Source organism: Pecten maximus, chromosome 7 (genome assembly GCF_902652985.1).
Source record: "Pecten maximus chromosome 7, xPecMax1.1, whole genome shotgun sequence".
Classification (NCBI taxonomy): Eukaryota; Metazoa; Mollusca; class Bivalvia; order Pectinida; family Pectinidae; genus Pecten; species Pecten maximus.
Window position 1 is genome coordinate 14227214 of NC_047021.1, and position 18890 is coordinate 14246103.

An 18890-nucleotide genomic window follows, 5' to 3' on the forward strand; every position below is an offset into this window, starting at 1 on the left:
CCATGGTCATTTAAGGACGTGCCAGGTTTTGGAGGTGGAGGAAAGCCGGAGTACCCAGAGAAAAACCACCAGCCTACAGTCAGTACCTGGCTACTGCCCCACGTAGGTTTCGAACTCGCAACCCAGAGGTGGAGGGCTAGTGATAAAGTGTCGGGACACCTTAACCACTCGGCCACCCCGGCCCTGCAGTGATGTAACGATAGATCTCTTTAGTCACTAATCACTAATGAGATCTATCGTAAGATGACAAATGAGATTTATCGTAACATCACTAAAGAGGTGATGTAACGATAGATCTCTTTAGTGATGTTACGATAAATCTCATTGGTCATCTTACGATAGATCTCATTAAATGGTGATGTTACAATATATCTTATTGGTGATGTAACTATAGATCTCGATGGTGATATTACGATACATCTTGGTGATGTTACTATGGATCTCATTGGTGATTTTACGATAGATCTTGTTGGTTATGTTAAGACAGATCTTTTTTTATGTAACGATAAATCTTGATGGTGATATTACGATAGATCTCATTAGTGATGTTACGATAGATCTTGTTGGTGATGTTAGAATAGTCAATAGGAATTACTGTTAATTATGGTGATCACTGTCATGTAATCACAGGGACATGGCATGTTAATTCCTAACCTGGATTACAGGTTATTCCATTACTGTTATATATTATTATATGTATCGACTGTAGGTTATAAAGTTGTGCTTCTTAGTCCCTGTGTCTATACATGTAATATAGATTACATCTCAGGGATTATCATGGCAGTCAATTTAACAGTCATATGTACTCTGGATCTTTACTGCTGCTTCAGTTGTTTTAAATGTGACCATTTGTACATAGATAAACTTGTTAATATCAAAATTGTCAAACAATGAACTATGAAAATTTTTGTGTTTTAAATACCTATTGATGTCAAGTAATAAATATTAAAAAAAAGACTATTTCCCAGTTATATTTAATTACAACTATATTGATTACAAATTAAAGTACCTTGTGAACTAAACATATTAATTGTACGACATGGTTGGGTGTAGCGGCTGTCGGCATGCTCCATGATGTGAACATTGTAACTTTATCCTCATTGTATTTATATTGTCTTTTTGTGTTCTTGTTGTTTAAAGTCCTAAACAGCCAAAGACATCTGTGTACCGAGTACAGTTGTAAGTTTTTTCAACAGGTGTTCAAATTTTTTCTGGATAAACGTAATGCTGATTTCATTTTTTTCCTCGATTGATCATCAGACAACAAGTGTTAGAGACATTTGTGTACACATGCTTGTTGTCACCCAAGTAGTTATTGATTTGTGTACTACACCATCGATATACAGTAGGTTTCACTCCAAAGCTTATTTATATCTTGAAAATGTCCAGATATTCTGTGTACATACAAGTATACAGCATGTGAATTAGTCATTTTCCATCTAACTTTTCATTAAGTACATGATACTTCAGGTTGTGGCTGGACTGCATTTCTATTTCCCAGAACTGCTTTCAAACACTCATCAGATCCATCTTGCCCATACAAGTGTATTTGATACATATGCCTATCCTGATTAATTTGAATACATAATTCACAAATATTTCTTAAATGACAGCTAGCCTGTCTAAAATCACAACAAGAGACGAACATTATTTTACATGGTTTTTAATTTACATGTCAGCCATCCTCTAGATGGCGCTACAGTGTGTGATGTACAGTCACTCCACATACCTCACAATAGCTCACTTACTCTCACAGTGAAAAATATATACCAGGCACATCTGTACAGGAGATGTACCAGTAGGTTATAACCCTAGTAACGTGTGTGAGACTAATGGGTTACTCAATAACCCAGAGTAGCATGTGTCAGACTAACAGGTTACTCAATAACCCAGAGTAGCATGTGTCAAGACTGATAGGTTACTCAATAACCCATAGTAATGTGTCAGACTAACAGGTTACTCAATAACCCATAGTAACATGTCAGACTGAAAGGTTACTCAACAACCCATAGAAACATGTGTCAGACTGATAGGTTACTCAACAACCCATAGTAACATGTCAGACTGAAAGGTTACTCAGTGACACATAGTAACATGTCAGACAGATAGGTTACTCAATAACCCATAGTAACATGTCAGACTGATAGGTTACTCAGTGACCCATAGTAACATGTCAGACAGATAGGTTACTCAGTGACACATAGTAACATGTCAGACTGAAAGGTTACTCAGTGACACATAGTAACATGTCAGACAGATAGGTTACTCAATAACCCATAGTAACATGTCAGACTGAAAGGTTACTCAGCGACCCATAGTAACATGTCAGACAGATAGGTTACTCAGCGACCCATAGTAACATGTCAGACAGATAGGTTACTCAATAACCCATAGTAACATGTCAGACTGAAAGGTTACTCAGCGACCCATAGTAACATGTCAGACAGATAGGTTACTCAGCGACCCATAGTGCCAAACTACATTGTCCCATCACTGTCAATAACAGGTGTAGATTGGACACAACAATTACAGTCAGAGAATGTTTGCCATAATCAAGTTTACGTACAGCTACACATATTAAAGCTCACAAGATTATAGAATGTACATGTACACAAAAATCATTTGATTAATTAAACATGGCCATAATAAATGTAGATGAATTTTAGACAGTTCTACTGGCGATATATTACTGAGACTTTACTGGCAGAACGTTACCTGGGGAACACAACAGTTTTACTGGTGAAAAATTACCAAGGAAACAGAGTCAGTTTTATCTGTGTGGAACATTACCCATGGAATCCAAGCTTGATTTACTGGGATAAACACAACAATAAAATATAGATTGATGGTGAAACTATACCTACAGGGAACAAAGATATTTACTAGTGAAGTCATACCTACTTGGAACACAGAGAGGTTTACTGGTAAAATTTTATCTTTGAGGCATGATTTTCTTCAGCGTAACATATCAGAGAAATGGATATGATTGATAGTTCAAAAATGAAAGTGGAACATAGACAATGGAGTATCATATCCTACATCAATTTTGTACAACATATCATGCATATAATATGCAAATGTAAACCCTAAAATGTAATCAATGATCTCAGGCAGCAAAAGACTGCAAACACTACATAATGAAAGGGTGTAAACACCACTGACCACATAGCCAAAAGGGTGCAAACACAAGACAGCCAAAAGGTGTAAACACAGCCAGCAAAAGAGTGTAAACACAACAAGGGTGTAATCAACCCACAGCCAAAGAGTGTAAACACCATGTGATCAAAGAGTGTAAACACAACAAGGGTGTAATCAACCCACAGCCAAATAGTGTAAACACCATGTGATCAAAGAGTGTAAACACCACGTGATCAAAGAGTGTAAACACCACATGGACAAAGAGTGTAAACACCACATGGCCAAAGAGTGTAAACACCACATGGCTAAAGAGTGCAAACACCACATGGCCAAAGAGTGTAAAACACCACATGGCCAAAGAGTGTAAACACTGCATGGCCAAAGAGTGTAAACACAACACATCAAAAGAGTGTAAACACTGCATGGTCAAAGAGTGTAAACACAACATGGCTAAAGAGTGTAAACACTGCATGGCCAAAGAGTGTAAACACAACACATCCAAAGAGTGTAGACACCACATGGCCAAAGAGTGTAAACACCACATGGCTAAAGAGTGTAAACACCACATGACCAAAGAGTGTAAACACCACATGGCCAAAGAGTGTAAACACAACACAACCAAAGAGTGTAAACACTGCATGGTCCAAGAGTGTTAACACAACATGGCTAAAGAGTGTAAACACTACATGGCTAAAGAGTGTAAACACCACATGGCCAAAGAGTGTAAACACCACACGACCAAAGTGTATTAACAGTCAAAGGGTGTAAACACAACACAGCCAAAGTGTGTGAGAACAACAGGACCAAAGAGTGATCAAGTGAGTATAGGTACAGCATGATTAATGTAAACCGACACACTACTAGACTATGTAGCTATTGTAAGCACTAATTCACATGCTGTAAACACTGTAGCATGATCAGTGTGTAAAGGTGTATATCTTCTTCTGTTAAATAGATTACAGCTTTCATATGCAGCAAGGAAATTGGACAAATGTGAAAAAAATGTATCAATTACACCGTTAGTTTGGCTACATGTACTTTAACAAAAGTTAGCAAAGTAAGTCTGTAAGTAAAGCATACTTCTGAAGCGTTTAAAAGAACAATTCAAATAAGTTTGTAAACAAAATGACAACAAAAGAATCATTTCAACTCGTGAACTGGATCCAGTTTCATCAAAAATCCTCAACTTAAAATTTTCCACACACAAGCATTATATAATTTAAGGAAGATTCCTTACGTTAAATGACGTAATTCTTTGCTATAGAAAATTTTAAGTAAAAGAATTTCCTAAAGTTGAGAAATATTTAATGAAACAGGAAACAAAAAAATGAAGCAAATGAATATGAGGACTTCGAATGCTGCTAGGTTAAAACATTTGCTACAGCAGACCTCAAGCTGATCATTGTAAGGTATATGTATGTTAACAGTAGATATCAAGCTGATCATTGTAAAGTATATGTATGTTAAAATGTGTACATACTAATCGGTTATGAAAGCATTTTGTTGTACATTATTCATGATAGAATATAATTGTGTTCATAGATGAACTTACATCTAATATCTGTTGTCAGTATGAGATATAATTATTTCTAATCTGTGTCATATAGTTGATATAGAATGTAAACTCAGTAGAACATTGACAAACATTTTTGGATTGTTGTTACCCTTCATCTCCTTAAACATACCATTTTGAAATCATATTTGTATAACCTTATCCAAAGTTCTACTAAATTATAGAGCTTGACAGCTTAACATATTTTAAAATGACCTCCATGGGTATCTATGACCTTGTATTTAGTTCAATGTTTTCCTCATACAACTGTGTGTAGCATACATGTAATTTGGAGCTATGTTGTACATGTATTTATCAGGTGATCAGCTAGGATTAAGCTTGGGTGATTTTTCAATAAATTAGAGCATGTAGCAATTATAAATAAATTACAAGGTAACATAACTATACATATATATCATGCACTGTCTAAAGCTATAAGTCTTAATCTACGTCAGAGATGTATAATACAAACACACCTAAGCCTGGTACTCCTAAACCGCCGAGCAAATTTCATAAGCTAGGTTAGTACAGATTTGGACAATAGACAGGGCCATCACTAGAACACAGAGGATGTGTTTATAAACTGGTCCTGGCCTAGAGCATCTCATCAGAATTGACCCATGCTAGAACCACCTGATGATACATCCCTTCCTGTGATCCTCTCCCGGCCACCTCAACAGACTGGGCATTAAGAGGTAAGGCCACCACAGTAGATTGACCATTGTCGGGATTATCTCCATGGCACCCAAATTAACTGAATGTTGACCAGGAGGTGCCAATCTACAAGTGTCTTAACAATAGTTTTGACTCTGTATATGCATTATCTAGATGACCATTTATGACCCGACATTTTTAGGACACCACTGTGGCCTGTCCTAGGACAGCAAATCGTTACCGATAGCTAATATTATGAGACACATGCTTGGTAGCAGGATACAATTGAGACAAATGAATGAGGTGTCTCTTATGGCAAATGAGATTCCTCATATTACACAAGTTGATACAATAGCACTTCTAACACAAATTAAATGAAAAATGTACATATAAGACTACATTCACACTACAAAACATGCATTATATCATATTCACCATTGGCACAAATGTACATCTCAAGTATTATGTGAATTACTACACCTAATTTATGATATCTTGCAGTATGGTGATGTGATCCTGACATTATTTACACACATGTGACAGTTAAATGTCCGGCATCCTGAGATAATCTTGGTCCTTTGAACTGCTGCGCATGATCAACACTTTTGTTAGGGGAATTATATCTCATTAGTTTGTACGGGGAAACGGCCAGTACCGTCAATACTTTAAAAGGGAGATCACTCTTCATAGGAAGGTTAAAGGGAAAGTGATCCACCACTATTATATAACTGAATCAAATGCACATCATTCTGTGAACGCGGGGGGGGGCTAACCAAAGGGAGATAATTCATTAGGCTTTATTTCCAGACATGTCCATCAAGAAGGAAATTGTATTGATTGTTATTCAGTGGCCAATGTGTAAATTGTGTTGCATGGAAGCATAAACAATACATAGACCAAGAGTGTCAATAAATACCCCCTTATAAACAGGAATAGTATGTGAAAGGATAAAATCTTGGTAACATACAGGGGCAAAAAGGACCTTTTAGCAACATTATTTCTAAGAATTCTTAAAAAAAAAAAAGATAATAAAAGCACAAGTGTTGTTTGATGCAAAACAGAATGTTGAATAGTGATATGAAAAGTTTTTAAGTGAATTTTCAGACCATGTATGCCCTAATTTAAAAATATAACATAAAAAAAAAGGATGGGCATGGTACAAAAAACACATACAAAATTAGGCAGGTGTTTCAAACAGGTGTAGGAAAAGCGTTTTTGATTTGTAAAGTCTCTCTAGAACAACCATCACATTAATACAATACCACAGACATCCATTGTTACACTTTCCACTGATAAATGTTTTTTTTTTAAATTCTCTTGTGATGTAAGATAAAGTTACAGTGGACAGATTGTACAACAATAAATAGTATTTAATAGGCTGTTAGACACGACCAAGTGTTACAATGGCTAACAATGTGGCCACTGTGCATAGCAGAACAAATACATACATGGTATCACATGTATCATCACAATATCAGCATGAAACACAATGAACAACAGAGATGGAGTATTAGGCCATATAATGCCACTTAGGACCACTGCAATGTAGAATTACACTAGCCCATTTCCACCCCATTCCCCTTACAATGAGTCACACAATATAGTGCTATTCTATCGGTTTCCCCCTTCATCTTTACAATACATGTACTTTTTCCTACAGTATGTAGGATGTGCAGTACAAAAGTTTTGTTTATCCCCTTCCCATTAGAATGTATAATGCAATAGTTTCGCATCTACCCCCTCCCTTCCCATTAAAATGTACAGTACAATAGTGTCATTTCTGTCCCTTTCCAATTAAAATGTATAATACAATAGTTTCATTTCTGTCAAATGTACAGTGCAATAGTTTCATTTCAGTCCTCTTCTCATAAGAATGTATAGTACAACAGTTTAATTTTTGTTTCCCTCCCATTAGAATGTGCAGTTCAATACATTCATTGTAGTTTCTTTCCATAAGAATGTGCAGTACAATAATTTCTATGTTGGCACCTTCCCATTAGAATGTACAGTACAATAATTTCATTTCAGTCCCCTTCCCATTAGAATGTGCAGTGCAACAGTTTCAATTTTGTTTCTTTTCATAAGAATGTGCAGAACAAGAATTTCTATGCTGGCCCTTTCCCATTAGATTGTACATAATGTACTGTACAATAGCTACATTGCTGTTCCCTTTTCCATGAGATGTACAGTACAATAAAGTCCCACACAAGCAACAGAAGATGTGAGGTGCATATAGTGATATATACAGATGGGTATAATGTCTGGGTACAGCTATCTACTGTGTCCAATGGCAGCCTGACTACATATAGCACCATTTGGTCAGTGTCCGTTGATTAAGCCCACAATTGGTCTACAATACAATCGTATACAATCACAGATGAGATAATCTCCTCACACAGGCGATACAATTAAATGCTTTGTGGTTTCAAGGGACAGGACATCAATCGATACATGAAGCACAAAAATGCACAATACTTGACAAAATGACAGGATTAGCCTCATACGGGCCAAATGTATACATGTGTAGGGCCACGTAGTGTATGTAGGACCCACAGTGTATACATATACAGGGCCACACTTTGTTTACACACATGGCCCTGGACACATAAAGACATTACATGTATAGACATTGAGTGTCACCAGTTCAATATGCTGGTCAAGAAGTGGTCACAATGATAGCTAAACCATGTTTCCTGTCACACAATTATCAGAAAATGATTCCATTATAGATCTCTGCTGAAGGAGGTATATAGCGACCACCATTTAGTATAGGACACTAGGTGATGGCTACTACCGTAGAACAGTACATTGATAACTATTACTGCAAGTGGTCTACAACCTGATGAGTTGTCGCTATACAAGTGACTATCACTACTGCTGGTACTATGACGACTGTAGTCAGTGGCTTGGTGGCCATCATTAGTTGTCACTATACATGTGGCTATCACTACTGCTGGTACTATGACGACTGTAGTCAGTGGCCTGGTGGCCATCATTAGTTGTCACTATACATGTGGCTATCACTACTAGTTTGTACCATGACGACTCCATAGTCAGTGGCCTGGCAGCTACCACCAGCTGTAAATATACCAAGGGCTCTCACAATGACGACTCAGTAGTCTGTGGCCTAGCAGTTATCAATAGTTGTCAATATACAGAGGGCTATCACCATGACGACTTGGTAATTGTTGGCTAAACGGCTATCACTAGTTGTCAATATACAGATGGCTATCACCATAACTCATTAGTCGGCAACCTGGCGGCTATCACTAGTTGTCAGTATACAGACGGGTATCACCATGACGACTCGGTAATTGTTGGCCTGACGGCTATCACTGGTCCTTTCACAACACTTAAAACAGCATACTCTGTCTTCTGATTTTACCTGAAACACAATATTTTACCTTAAATCATAGAAATAGCTGACATTTAAACATAAAAAGGTCAATGAAGAAATAATGACCTCAACACTAAATCTGGAAATTAAATGTAATTTTCCAATAGCATCTTTGACAATGGGTTTCCGCATATTTATGCTCAAATTTTATTCCCTGTGAAAATATTTAACACTGTTTCTATTTTTTTTGGATTGTCTTATTTATGAGCTTTGTGTTACTACCAAATAAATAAGTAGCTTAAGCTTGCAGTGTAAGTAACAAAATAAATTATTCAGTAAACTGATACAAAATGATACCCATGACGCATTTCCCGATCCAACCAATTCCATGAATGATGTACAGACATGGGCATTGTTTTACTACATACAATTTCCTCTACATGAATATGTGAATTTTGGGGGGAAATTGAGTGGCTATACATCAAAATGACATTTGCTTATATTGATTCATATTAAGTAGCACTCATAGAGTTTGCTTCTAATAAAGCTAAAACAAAGGTGCTAATGATGATGAACCATTTAAAAGTTGTTAAATCTGTAGGTGCTAATGATGGTGACTAGTGTAATTACATTTCATCATAGGAATTAAGGATGCCAATTTCACAACTGTTTGAACCTGAAGATTCTGATGACAAAGAAACTTACCTGTAGATGCTAATGATGATGATCTCATGCCTGGATCTCTATGTAGCACTATCCCAGGTATCGTAAATATTGATACAGCTGCAGGAAAAGAAAGTCTCCATTAAACACAGAGAATGTGATAGATTTAACGTGTACAAAAGCTTAAAGAAGATTCAAATTGTACACACAGTGTACAGTCAATTTAAATTGTACACACAAACTATAACCAATTGAAACTGTACCACACAGACTACAGTCAATTTAAATTGTACACAAAAACTTTTGCAGATTTAATTTACACACAAATTTGATTTATTTTTTACAGATCTATACACTTATATTCCATAATGTTATTGTGTACACTTACTGTCAGGTAGGCGATGTACACTTGGCCCGAGGGAGTTAAAGAAGGGACATTTGGTGCCATCTGCTGCAGAATATCTTGACTTGGCCTCAAACTAAAACACCAGTACAGAGCTGTATTAACAAGTAGATATAACAAACAGTAGTTAGAAAACAAATTAACTAATTCCAAAACCAGTCATAAATCAAATCCTTATATTTGACACATTTGTATGGCCTGCATAGCAGTATTACCTCCTCATCACCAAGTCTAGTAATTTTTTCCAAGAAGCATTAGCCAATCAGAACTGAGTAATCATACAAGAGGCCCAGAGGGCCTGTATCACTCTCCTGGCTGGATCTGACCATATATTTATGCAAAATCTTTTCCCCTTCCCCCAAGGATCTTTTGACCAAATTTTGTTCAAATTCAGCACTTTTAAAAGAAATAGCAATTTAAAGAATTAACCTCTATTTCCCCTATTGGGCCTCACCCCTCTGGTCCCAATTATAATTATAATTATACTCATATGACAAATACTGCTTGGTTAGATTTTAATCTGTACACATGCAAAAAATGATTTTAAAGACAATGAACACTCCCAACACTTGTACAAGTTTATATGTCTTCAATACTCACCTTGAGTAGTTTTGCTAAGAGATCTAAACCATCACCATCCAACCTGAAACATAAGGAAATGCTATAAATTACTTTTACTACAAAACAAATATCTATGATATCACCAAACCCTGGATTACATTAAGGCTTTTACATGCCTGTTGATCCAGATTTTCTTATATCAACACACTGTAACAATCTAGTATAATTTCTGTACCGCTACAATTAATTTTTCATGGCTCCGAATAGGTTTTCTCTGGTGTTTATATGTAAAAGTGACAGACTTAAATTTTACAGTAAAATAAAAACAAATTTAAATTTTTCTAATTTTTTAAAATTTTATTGTAAAAGCAACCCGATCAGCAACTAAAGTCTCTCATATTGAACTTGTTCAGAATTGCAGAAGGCTTACATGGATCATTCTAACACTTACATTGTTAGCAAAGATCTGCCATAAATAACTACACTGTATATGGCTGGCTCGATCTATACATGTATCACCATGGTGACAATTGTTTATAGCCTGACATATCATTTAACATCCAAGTTTTTAGGCAAGTCAAATTTTACATTCACATGTCATCTGTAGCACAATTAACTATAAAAATCAAATTTATATGTCATCTGTAATACAATTAATTATAAAAATCAAATTGATTTGTCACAGTCACCGAAGCATCTCAGAAAATATATCTGTTACAGATATTACTGAACTAATTCAGGAAATAAAACTTTACAGAAATTAGATTAGCGGAGATGGCCTCGCACACAGGATTTTCTCCATTATTTTCATCCATACAACTATAACACTATTCTAGCATACCCAAAATATACCTGTACCATATTGCTTTTATCCCATATGTTTTACCTGGGAGCCACATTAATGAGCGGCTCTGGGTCATAGTGGGGAAAGTTATAAGACAGGAAGTCCTCATTTTTAGTGATTCCTGGGAACGTTTCTTCTACAGGTGTGCCCAGGATCTTAAATATATAATGTAGTTCATCCTCCACAGTAGAGCCAGGGAACAGGGGCCTGCCACAGGCCATCTCGTAAAATATACAACCAACACCCCTGTAAAACAGAACATACAAGTAATGTTAACCTGTAAAATATACATACATCAACTCTAAATCAGAAAAAATATATGTAAAAAATGTAAAATTTATTTATTCTAAACAATTGCCAAAGAAGTTATATTAACTAATAATAATCACGCTTGTTGGCACAGATGGAAGTGCGCAAGGGTCTTACTGTGGGAGGAAACAAGAGTACCCAGGGAAAACCCACGTGATCGGGCAGGTGACCCCATACCTTTTCACGTCTTATTGGGGATTCGAACCCCAGGCGCCTAGGTGAAATGCAAGTGCGTTACCACTGTTCCACCTGACCACCCAAAAAATATAATTCACTGACTTGAATTTAATTTAAATACTAAATATTCAATGCAAAAGAACATGTGTACACTTACCACATATCAATGGAGGTGGAATATTCTGTTGATCCCAGTAAAACATCAGGAGGACGATACCTGTCAAAAACAGAACACATTATCAAAGAAACTCATATACTACAGTGCTATTTTGTTCTTGACATTGACCTTTGACCTTGATTTCTGGTCAGTTGATTTGTAGTTTAATTCATCCCAAGGTTTACACAAAATTGTTTCCCCTTTCCCCTTTACCAGTTTGTTTCAGACCAATCAATGTCAATATAACGTGTAGTTTTAACCTCTGTACAATCTGGAGTCATAGTGTATATAAAAGAAGATGAATTAGAAGCTATACATCTTACAGGAACATCTGGCTACCACAAACTATGAACCATTCTCATGAATATAAGTATGTTACTATGATTGTCATATAAAATTTATCATAAAACTTATTCAAAAATTTGATATACCACAAGACATCTAAAACCATGGGATGAGATTCAGTCCCAAACCGACTTACCATAAAGTGACCACTTCATTTGAATATGTCTTGGTAGGTATTGACTTGGCCCTGGCTAGGCCTGAAAAAAGAATCTATATTGAAACAAAGCCAGAGCAAAACCAAGCATCAACAAATGACGGGTACTAAATTTGGATTGTTTATTATATAACCTAAAATAGAGTTTTGAGAACTAATTCAGAAAGTTAAAATAGAATTCATTGTACATATGTATATATGTCAAGTATATATATGCCAAAGACAATGAACTACTATTCATGACTAATACAATCAATCAGGACCCTTTCATGAATGCGAAGAAGCATGGAAATTTTTACTATCCTCCATTGTGTTGATTTCTATAAATCATGCTAACATTCAGTTTTATCTGACCCCAACAGTCTTTGCCCTTTGACCCCTAACTCAAAATATCAACAGAATTCATCCTCTAATTATGGGTACCAATTAACACAAATTTTCTTCCATGTGCAATTTCTGTGAATCATGCTGACAACCACCTTGGTTTATACACATGTATGACCCCAAGTGCCCTTGACCTTTGTTCTGAACACTGAAAACCAATTGAGTTCATCCTTTCACTAAGGACACAGAATTGAGAATGATGCTGCTAATACTTCTCGGAGAAATGAGGATGAAAGAGGAAGGGCAGCAGCCCATCATCTGTGATAATAACATACACTGTCAATACATGTGCCACCCTGCTGTTATGTAATCCTCAATCAATACCTCATATAAATCACCTTGTACTCACTCTAACTGGCGAAGGACTTACCAAAGTCGGCCAATTTGAGTTCTCCTCTCTCATTTATAAGAAGATTCTGAGGTTTCAGGTCCCGATGTAGAACTTGCCTTTTATGACAATAGGCTAAGCCTCGTAATAATTGGAACAAAAATATCTGTAAAAATCAATATTAGAAGGTCAACATCTTCATATTGATTTCATGCAATGTTGATATAGCCTGTTAGTGTATAATTGTAGCAAAGTATTTAAAGAACACAACACTGAATACAAGATTTTTTTGGGTAACTTTCTGATGCCTTATTTTAATTTTGGCCAGGCAGAAAAGGTTAGGAAGAACACTTGTATCTTATCAGAAGTTATCTATCACGTCTGGAGAATATCAGTTTTACTACTAAAGGAGCAATATGTGATACAGAGGCTGGTGATGGCATGGATCATATCAAAGATACCATCAACTGTTTCAGTGTCAGAGTTTTGGTGAGCTAAAACGCTATATGCATCAATAAATTATGATTGTGTGAAGAACTGGGATTTAGAATAAAATTGTAAAGGTGCTCAAATTACTTGTAACAGAAAAAATTGTCTTAATTAAACTGGATTGCTTCCAGCTTCATCTTTTATTACCTCTTTATTGCGACAAAAGAAATAAAGGAATGGGGCACACATTATTACAACTAAACAGAAGCCTATTCTTAGATTTACCTAACCAGGGAGTAGGCTCGGTCTTCCACAGTGGATGTCATATAGCAGAGGTAAACGTATCGTCAATTGACATGTACTTGGCTGGGTTATTAGCTAATTGATACAGTGAGCAGTTAGCAACACCAACAGATATGTCATTAATCAGAGGACCAAATTCTTCTCACTTCGTGACAATGGCAGCCACTGATGGGGAAATGCTGATTATGTTCACGTGTCTGACACAAGGCTACAGACCACAGGGACTGATTAACATGACAGGATCAATGTATTTATAACACTTTGACATTAAGTCTTTTGTGCTTTATTGGAGAGTATACAAGTATGCTGTTATAACCAGTGGATAACTGACATATGTTACACATATGAAATATCAAATGTTATCTCGGAGTGAAAGACTCATAAAAATATCTACAATTTATATATGTATTATTTGTAATAAAATCAATTTTTCTTTTGTTTCCATTTGAAACTCTATGATCATTTTGATCTGATTGTTCATATCCAACTTGTTTTTCGGTGTCAACACATCAAATGATAATCTATTGTACTTAAGACTGCTGGTAGATTTCCGTTCAATGAGAATATAAACTAATTCACTTCAAGTGTACAGAATAGTATTGCACAAGTTGTTGTAGTTTTTATAGTATCACTAAAATTGACATAACTTGCAGATTGATAATTAATTATTCAATTACAGTTGATTTTTTTAATCCCACAAATATGATTGATTTTAGTGGACCAAATCTGATTGATGTTGTCTTTAACAGTATCAATATCTAGCCATAATTTTGACTGATATGGGTGTTTAAAGACTGTAAAGACAAGGTAATTGTTTGAAAATGTAGCCATTCATTCTAACGGATATCACGTTGGTTATGAATCAATTCTTATACTAGCTTTGATGTTACAACAGGTATACTAACCATACATGATACTCACCTTAGCATTTGTCATGCTCATAATGTTTCCACAGTCATCCATGTACTGTTTGAGATCTTTTTCCTGTTTACAAAGGTGAATATTACTAGTACAATTGCCATGACAAAGAATTACATTTTAGTTAAAATATCATCATCACTAACTCCATAACTGTCAACATAGTCAAAATATTGTGTGTACAATATAATATGTTCAGGTACTACAGACTTTAGATCTATAGATTTAGAGACATTTAAAATTAATTTGCTCTGCTATTTTTTTAAACTACACTTTATATTACATTTAACTTGTGTGACATACAATGTCATATAAAATTTTCCACACCTTTCTGAAGTTGAATTCACATTCAAGTTCATGGTTGAAAAGTTGAAGACATCTAATGACTTTCCACTGAATGCAACTTATATTTCATTAGTGAACAAATATGTCAATATTTTCATGAGTGATTACATGATCTTATGTACATACCAGGTATTCAAAGACTAGCGTGAGAGACTTTTCCGTGTGGATGATGTCATGTAGGGTCACGATGTTACTGTGCTTCAGCTCCCTGAGTAGCGACACTGAAACCATATAAAAACAAACTGATTAACAAATACTTTTAACATATTAAACATGACAGTACCTAGGAAGGAACAGCCTACCTTGTACATGTATCTTCAGTTTATAAGGGGAGACAACTTACCTTCACGTATAGCAGTACAAGGGGCCCCTTCCTCGTGCTCCAGCCGGATTTCCTTGAGAGCGACCAAGTTGTCAGTCAGTAGGCTTCTGCCCTTGAACACTGTGGCATAGGTACCCTGGAAATCAAATATCATAACTCCTACATAGTTAATGTATATTTTTATCAGGAATTAGATATGAAACCAGATGTATGCATATGTTGATGCATGGTATGATGACATTTCAAAGTAAGTCAATATTCACTATGTGCCTGTATACATTGCAGTAATTTTATCATCAGAAGAAATCCTGAAATCTAACATAATTATAACAAAAAACAATTTCAATGAACACGACAGAAATTGATGACACCTCACATTATTCTCAATACAATAAATATTTTCTTTATCAAACTTAGAATAATAACAAGTATAAGCTCTTTCAGGTATGCTAATTACTTTTAAATTGTACAAGACAAGATAGAAGTATAGAAAAGCTGCATCTATAATTTCATTATAGAACAAATGAACATTTTGATGCCTTTTAGAGACAAACAGGAAGTGGAGGTCATCAGCCATTTTGACCAATGTAGAGTGCAATATATAGACATGGATTTTTTCCAGAATGGGATTCATTTCTCTTCACATCAATGACTCCCTGTCAAAAAATTGCAATGGTTTCTGAATTAATAAACTAGCCCTTGAAATGAGAAAAAAAAAATAGCCTTTCACAATCAATTGGTGGTATAATAGGAAAAATCCAATTGCAAGATTTCCAAATAATTAGTTCTTACCTAATTTGAACAGCACAATTTCAAATTTTCATAACGTAATTATCTTGAGTATAGGTGTTAATACCTTGTTTTGTAAACAATTTTTATGCATAATTTGTAATTTATTAAAATAATGCAATTTCGTTAATATACATACCTCTCCAAGTTTATCTAACTTTGTATAAGATTCTATTTTTCCAAATCCTATTTCAGACTGAAAACAAGAAAAAGAGATTGACACAATAAGTTTGTACAATATTATTGTCCGTTTTTGTGGAATGTTAACTATTTTCATGACAAATTAAGTCATGCTTTTTATAGCCTTAACTGTAATATATATTGTAAATACTGTTTTAAAAGGCTTTACAACAAATAAGTTGTCTTTGTAAATGATTTCAAGATTAATATCAAAAGATTTTTGTTGAGAAATGATATAAGACTGACCAGAGATTTACGTCTGGAACGCCTACTCAGCTGTCCCTCAGGACTGAGGCTCTGTCTGGCCAGGAAATGTCCAGGTAGGCGCATGTCAGCAGGTAACGACAGTCGTTTAGTGACTTCCTATCAAATACAGAACAAGAGTGGTTGAAACTGTGAGTTCCTGTTTACTATATTATATAGATCATATGATGAGAGTGTGACTTCCTGTGATATACTTGCTGTAAAGGGAGTGGATTTTATTAAACACAGCAACAAAGTGCATCAAATAAACAAGAGTACTGTGACATAGGTACAAAGCTTGTTTCACATATCACTATATTTACATTTTACATTCCTAATGTGGTTTGCTGATATGAACATACCAAGTGAAAACAACAAACATATGACCATGAATACACTATGAAAACCGTATGAAAACATTGTCTCTCGTGCAAATCACCTGATTAATCGGGTCATATTAATACGCCATCAAAAAAATAGTCCGCCTTTCAATTATGAAAATATTGTGTTTTGGTTGCAATTTGTTCACATAAAATAAATATGATTTGAATTGAATGATTGTATTTAATATTATTTTTACTTTAATACTTCTTTCTTTTTGTTTTATACAAAATTAAACAAAAAAGACCGGAAAATGCGGAACGACATTAAAACAATGGCGTGGTGCATAGGCGGGATCTCCCGGCTGTTCTAATAATTTTGGCGTTTCGTCGTATACATGACAAATTTTTCTTTTTAATAAAATTTCTCGTTTTCTCAATATAAATTTTTTAAATCAAGGTTATGTAAATATATGAATTGAATAGATTTTTTTAATCTACCGCGTGCCACGGATATGTAGCTAGCTACTGGTATTCATAGCCGCAATGAAAATTTAAAAAATCTATTCAATCCATATATATACCTTGTACTAGAATTAGGGGATGAGTTCACCAACTGCAATCTATATTTCAATACATGTTACTGTATACCTATTTTTTAACAAAAAAAATATTGCAATATTTAAAGGTAAACAGATATAGTTTAAAATAGGTTTTGCACTGAAGAAAGCATTGAAATATCATTATTTAAGAAAAATATTCAACTCTGGATAGTAATATATAGTTAACCTCCACAGCAACCCTAAAACCAAATATCAGAACCCCAGTACACTTATAAAGGAGTTTATATAATTACTGATGCCTTTCAACACTTGCACCAACATTTAGAAACTAATGCTGATGCCAAAAAATGCTGATGCCAAAGCTGGGTTGACAATATAAGCCCCCCCCCCCCCCCCCCCCCCCCCCCCCCCCCTCTCTTCGAGCAGAGAACTAAAAAAACAATGACCAACCAAGCAAATGGTATCTACCCAAGAAACCATATGTATATATGTAGGTTAGTAGACTTCTGGTCTGTAGCAGGTTTTTCTATGTACACACTAATACAGTTGCATTCCAGATTCATATTTTGGGTAATTCCATTTAAAGCCCTTTCACACTCAAATTCATTTCCATGTAGTTGACATATCATAAAATATCTCAAAGGGGCATGCAAGGATGCAGGAAAATTTTGAAAAATGTTGCACTTTTATTTGAAATTTTCCCAAGATGGAGATGTCATGACGTCCTTATGACAACTGATAGGAGATTCCACGGAGCTCCCATGGCATACTACCATGTTCTCATGGAGTTCTAGTTGGCGACTGACTCTCACAGGATGCTCTTGGCTTGCTAGGAGGAGCTATCACTACACATCCATAGTGTGTACACTGCACTGTAGGTATGTCCGAGACGGGTTTTTTTACTGTGTATAAAAGGAAGTGTAAACAAACAACATAAACTTCAGTCACTTGTCGCAGGTCCTACATCAATCTGGACCTTGAGGTCCTCTTCAACATTCGTCCTTGAATGTAGTGCACAACATCTGGCATCATCCTGAACCTGCTGGACATGGAACGACAAGAAGTAGTCTGACTTGCTGGTGTACAACAGTCATGGTAATATGAGGATGACTTGGATGCCTCATGCATTTATACCATTTTACAGAGTTGGTTCACAATGCACCGGCACTACCAATGCTGATGGAAGGCGGTAATAGCGCTGTGGGAGTGCAATGATTGGTATGGCAGCTCTGTGTAGTCACTGTGAGAGCACAGCAAAATAAACAACACTAGCTATGTAAAAGCACAATAGACACACATTGACATCCCCAAGAACTCTGTGCAAGCTCAGCAAACTGCATCTACCACTTCGTCCATATTGGAGCTCTTGCAGCGCTTTAAGAGATGTTACTGCACTGCTACAGTGACCCGACATTGTTCCTACTGCTCACATATCAGAACGGAGGGCAATGGAACATATTTTGTGCATGCTG

At 35.6% G+C, this 18890-nt stretch overlaps 1 protein-coding gene across 4 annotated transcripts in view; it reads right to left on the minus strand.

Annotated features, from left to right (window-relative positions):
* Nucleotides 1–1647: 1647 nt before the first annotated feature.
* LOC117331693 (cyclin-dependent kinase 17-like) overlaps nucleotides 1648–18890 on the minus strand; it is a 47808-nt gene continuing 30565 nt past the window's right edge. For 3 of the 4 annotated variants that reach the window (XM_033890528.1, XM_033890526.1, XM_033890527.1), the window contains 13 exons: nucleotides 16539–16655; nucleotides 16252–16308; nucleotides 15345–15459; nucleotides 15128–15222; nucleotides 14660–14722; nucleotides 13049–13172; nucleotides 12277–12337; nucleotides 11796–11855; nucleotides 11195–11398; nucleotides 10348–10390; nucleotides 9733–9823; nucleotides 9387–9464; nucleotides 1648–8729 (listed from right to left, as the gene is read on the minus strand). In XM_033890528.1, coding sequence (XP_033746419.1) covers nucleotides 8698–8729; nucleotides 9387–9464; nucleotides 9733–9823; nucleotides 10348–10390; nucleotides 11195–11398; nucleotides 11796–11855; nucleotides 12277–12337; nucleotides 13049–13172; nucleotides 14660–14722; nucleotides 15128–15222; nucleotides 15345–15459; nucleotides 16252–16308; nucleotides 16539–16655 — 1140 coding nt within the window. In that variant the 3' untranslated portion in view covers nucleotides 1648–8697. Of the gene's footprint in view, nucleotides 8730–9386; nucleotides 9465–9732; nucleotides 9843–10347; nucleotides 10391–11194; nucleotides 11399–11795; nucleotides 11856–12276; nucleotides 12338–13048; nucleotides 13173–14659; nucleotides 14723–15127; nucleotides 15223–15344; nucleotides 15460–16251; nucleotides 16309–16538; nucleotides 16656–18890 lie in introns of those variants that run through there. The other variant, XM_033890530.1, reaches the window with a different exon arrangement.